This window comes from Octopus bimaculoides, chromosome 7 (assembly GCF_001194135.2).
Source record: "Octopus bimaculoides isolate UCB-OBI-ISO-001 chromosome 7, ASM119413v2, whole genome shotgun sequence".
NCBI classification, from domain to species: Eukaryota; Metazoa; Mollusca; class Cephalopoda; order Octopoda; family Octopodidae; genus Octopus; species Octopus bimaculoides.
The window spans coordinates 44,655,133-44,659,377 of record NC_068987.1 but is presented as its reverse complement, the minus strand read 5'-3'; the positions used below and the strand labels follow the sequence as shown (position 1 = coordinate 44,659,377).

Sequence of the window (4,245 nt, the reverse complement as noted above, 5' to 3'; positions counted from 1 at the left end):
GAAACATCAGATGAAAGTGAAACATAGGGTGTTTTTAGCTTTTTGAAAGTGAGTAGGTGAAAGGTAGGCGAGGCAGGGGAAGGGGCATTGAAGGTTTCTTTAAGAAAAATTAAACTTAAAGAAAAAAAATACTTTTCAGATTTGTAACCTCTGTATTTTTCTACAAGGATTAAAAAACAATTCGAAAAGAAGTTACAAATTAAGAAATTGTGGTGGAGACAGGGGGGAAATTTAAATTTTCAAAATGTGATTTCTGGGCAAAATCATATTAACCCCCTTTTATATGATGAAACAATACATAGTTTGTGATCCTTCTTAAGAACAGAAAGCACTTTCATGCAAACCCATGCAAATTGTACCCTCCCCAACTTCGCTTTTAAACAAATGATAACTTCCATTACGTCAGTTCACTATATATCAGCTGTGCCAATTCTGCCCATAAGAAAGGAACAAATAATACAGTGTGGCTGTAGATCATAATACCCGGGCAATGTCGGGATGCATTGCTAATTTATAAATAAAATAAAGATAATTACCGAATTAAGATGTCATCTGAAATGGAAGGGCTTGATTTCAACACATTGTGTAGACACTGGCATGCGCTCAGACAAATCTGGTGTTCCTGATCATAACCTGTGGAAGCAAAGGGATTCACGAGAGTCAAAGAGCACAAGTTAAGAAGTACATCCAACACACACTATTATAAAACCAATAAAGGAGTCTGCAACATTTCTTCTTTCAAATATTCTTTTCTCAATGGCTGGTATCACAGGTTCCATGTTCTCATATTTCACATATAACAAAATATAAATATCAATATAGTTTCATTCAATCACCAGCCTTAAAGGCTACCCTACAATCATTTTCATTGTTTTGATGTCCACCTTTTCATTCTTGCATGGGTCATATGGAATTTTCCGAGGAAGATTTTCTACAGCCAGATACCCATCTTGTCATCAATCCTCATCTGTTTAGAAGCTGGGTAATATTTCCACACAGCCAGATGTTTTTCATAGAAGACTGGAAACGAACAAAATTGCTTGCATGACAGTGATGTTTGTTTATAAAATCACAGGCCATCAAGACAAGGGTATACACAAATGTGATGATAGACACACATACATGACAGACTTCTTTCAGTTTCCATCTACATATCTAGTCAAAAGGCTTTGGTCAGGCTGGAGCTATGGTAGAAGGCACTTGCTCAAAATACTGTACAGTGGGAGTGAGCCTGAAACCATGTTATTGGGGAAGCAAGCTTTTTAACCACATAGCCACACCTGTACTTCAGACTTTGCTTTAATTACTAAGATGTACAGACAACTTCTTCATTGAATTACACTGTAGACCTGTTTAATACAGCATTTAAAACTTCCTTTGTAATGGGTATAGAAAATGAATAATAATACACTTGAGATGAGATTTTTAAAAGTAGATATACAAGAACTTAGATGGGATATAAATATCCAATTGCTTTAGAAGGTGTTTCTTCTGGTCATTACAGAAAACAAAGTTAAGATATTAACATCTCACAAACTAGGCTTTCAGGGTATACAAGGAGTGAATGTATTAAGATGGGAATATACAATCAGATCTCAAAGCTTTTAAGTGAGATAATATTTTGAAATCTGATGTTTGGAGAATCTAGAGTAAAAGGAATGGAAGAGGCTGACATGGAATTAAAGGATACAAGAGGTATCGCAGGAAAATAGGCAAAGAATAATATGAGAGCTAAAGGAAACATTTAGATTTTGGTTCATGTTTTGCTAGAATGGAAGTGAAAACAATAAATTGCTATCAAAATTCATACAACAATCAAAATTAGGTGATATTACTTACCAAGCCATATTAATGCCTTTAATAATTCTCCAAATTCTGTGGTCAGATATACATTTTGGCTTGTTTGGAGAGTGTTGGCAATTTCTGAACACCACTTGAGGCACAAGCATCTAAAACAAGAATAAACAAAAAATTTAGTCAAAGTCACCACAACTGATCAAATACATAAATGTATTGCTCCTACTTTCATCACCATCAGTATTAGTTTTGCAATATGCAATGAACACATAGTAAGCTCCCAAATGCAATATATGTGCAGAAAATTTCCAAGTGAAGAGTGCAATGTAGCTTTAGTGCCAGTTGGAAATAGTAAGACAAGCAACTTATTTTTACTCTTTTAAATATACAAAGCTACTTTAGAAATTATCATAACCAGAAAAAGAAAATCTATGAAAAAGAAGTAAATCAAACTTAAGCACGTTTGGCTCCACAGATTAAAAAAAGGGATCTGGATGTATAGGCAATTGCACTCCTAGTCTGTGCCAACATGAAAAACCAGCTCCATTCTTATCATCTCAGTTCATAAGACAAGGACTCAATGTATTTTTTCTTTTTCTATCTACCCTGCTGCTGTAGGGCACATAAGATTCAGTGCTTTGCTCAATGACACAGTATTCATTTCTGTTGTTAGCAGCTTAATCCACTATGACATTGCCACTCCTCATTTCAGTTACTTTTGGAGAAATGACTCATTGCTATACTCACTTGCAGTCATAGGTGACCATATTCAGAGACAGTATGTCAACAAGAAGCCTTAGTATTGCTGTAAAGTGACCAGATGTAGCAGGACTCACACCAGCTAGCACAGACCCTTCCAGAGCTGTGTTCTGAGTCAGCAAACTGCTACTGGAAATGAAGTTACTGTGTCTGTAAATAGAAGAAAGGAAAAAAAAATGAAGATGTAATGGAGTATTAATTAACAGATAAAAGTGATAAAGACAAATATAAATGCACATATAGAATCAGATACCAACACAGCACCCATGACTTTTAGAAACATTTTTCATGCTCATAACTGTCAAAGCATAGAATAAACTATCCATGACAGTTCCTAACTTTAAAAATTCCATGCTTCCCTAAATTTGTCATCACCACTCCTGATATGCTTATGCACTCTTATTCTTTACAGCATTTTTACTGCTCACTTTTCTGTCTGTCAGGTTTTGTTTTGTGCACTGTACATGTACTTCTAGCTTTCATTGAGGGTTTATCTTTACTTGATTTATATGCCTGCTTTCTGTCCCTTCTTTTCACCTTTCCCAACAAGTTGTTGTGCACCTAAACACTGTTTACAATAAGCTCATTATATCATATCATATATATATAGTTGCAGGTATGGTTAAGAAGTTTGCTTCACAACCACATGACTTCAAATTCGATGCCTAAATTGTCTTCTATTATAGCCCCAGATTACCCATTATCTTATGACTTAAATTTGGTAGGTAGAAACTGTACAGAAATCTGTCATGTGTAAGTTTCACATTGACACTGCTTAGAGAGCAGTGATGTCTTTGTGTCTCACACAAAACTTGATAACTCAGTAGTATGATGCTGCAAAGATATGGATGAAGTACCTACTTGGAAAAAAAAAAATGATTGGCATCAAGGATATCCAACCACAGAGTACGATCACAATAAACATCACCCAAACCATTATAGCAGGGGAAAAACAGGAAGGAAAAAAAACAACACTGATGTATATATGTACACATGCACACTCACATGATACACTTATGTGCATAAACAGTGTGTGTGTGTGTGCATGTGTACTGATAACTATACAATTAAATTCATACCATAGTTTTAGGCAAATGTCTTAGTGGATATGAAGCAGATATTGAGATAGAAATAGATCTCTGGCTTTGCTAAACAATCAATGAAGTTCACAAACAGTGATCATAATACTTATGTAGATACACACACATTCAGATATTCTTGCATGGGGACTCAGAATTTTACAAGTGAAAGCACTTTGTGCTTTGTCATTATGATCAGTTAACGTCCAATTTTCCATGTTTGCATGGGTCAGGCAGAATTTGTCAAGGTAGGTTTTCTAAGGACAGATATCTTCCTGTTGCCAAACTTCACTTATTTCCAAGCAATGCAGTTTGGGTTCGTGCCAGAGAAAAGCACCACTGATGCTATATTTCTGGTAAGACAGCTGCAAGAGAAATACCTAGCCGAAGATAAACCTCTGTACCTGGCTTTCGTTGACATGGAGAAAGCCTTTGATAGGGTCCCCGATCCCTTATCTGGTGGTCAATGAGGAAGCTAAGGATAGAAGAATGGTTAGTGAGAGCTGTGCGAGCCATGTACAGAAACGCTGTCAGTAAGTTGAGGGTTGGCAACAAGTACAGTGAAGAATTCTGGGTAGAGGTAGGGGTCCACCAAGGTTCAGTCCTCAGC

The 4,245-nt window shown here is 36.1% G+C and overlaps 1 protein-coding gene across 3 annotated transcripts in view; it reads right to left on the bottom strand.

The window, feature by feature from the left end:
- LOC106882826 (serine/threonine-protein kinase SMG1) overlaps positions 1-4,245 on the bottom strand; it is a 197,669-nt gene that overhangs the window by 123,156 nt on the left and 70,268 nt on the right. For all 3 annotated transcript variants that reach the window (XM_052969574.1, XM_052969573.1, XM_052969575.1), the window contains 3 exons: positions 2,545-2,706; positions 1,840-1,949; positions 537-633 (listed from right to left, as the gene is read on the bottom strand). In XM_052969574.1, coding sequence (XP_052825534.1) covers positions 537-633; positions 1,840-1,949; positions 2,545-2,706 — 369 coding nt within the window. The remainder of the gene's footprint in view (positions 1-536; positions 634-1,839; positions 1,950-2,544; positions 2,707-4,245) is intronic.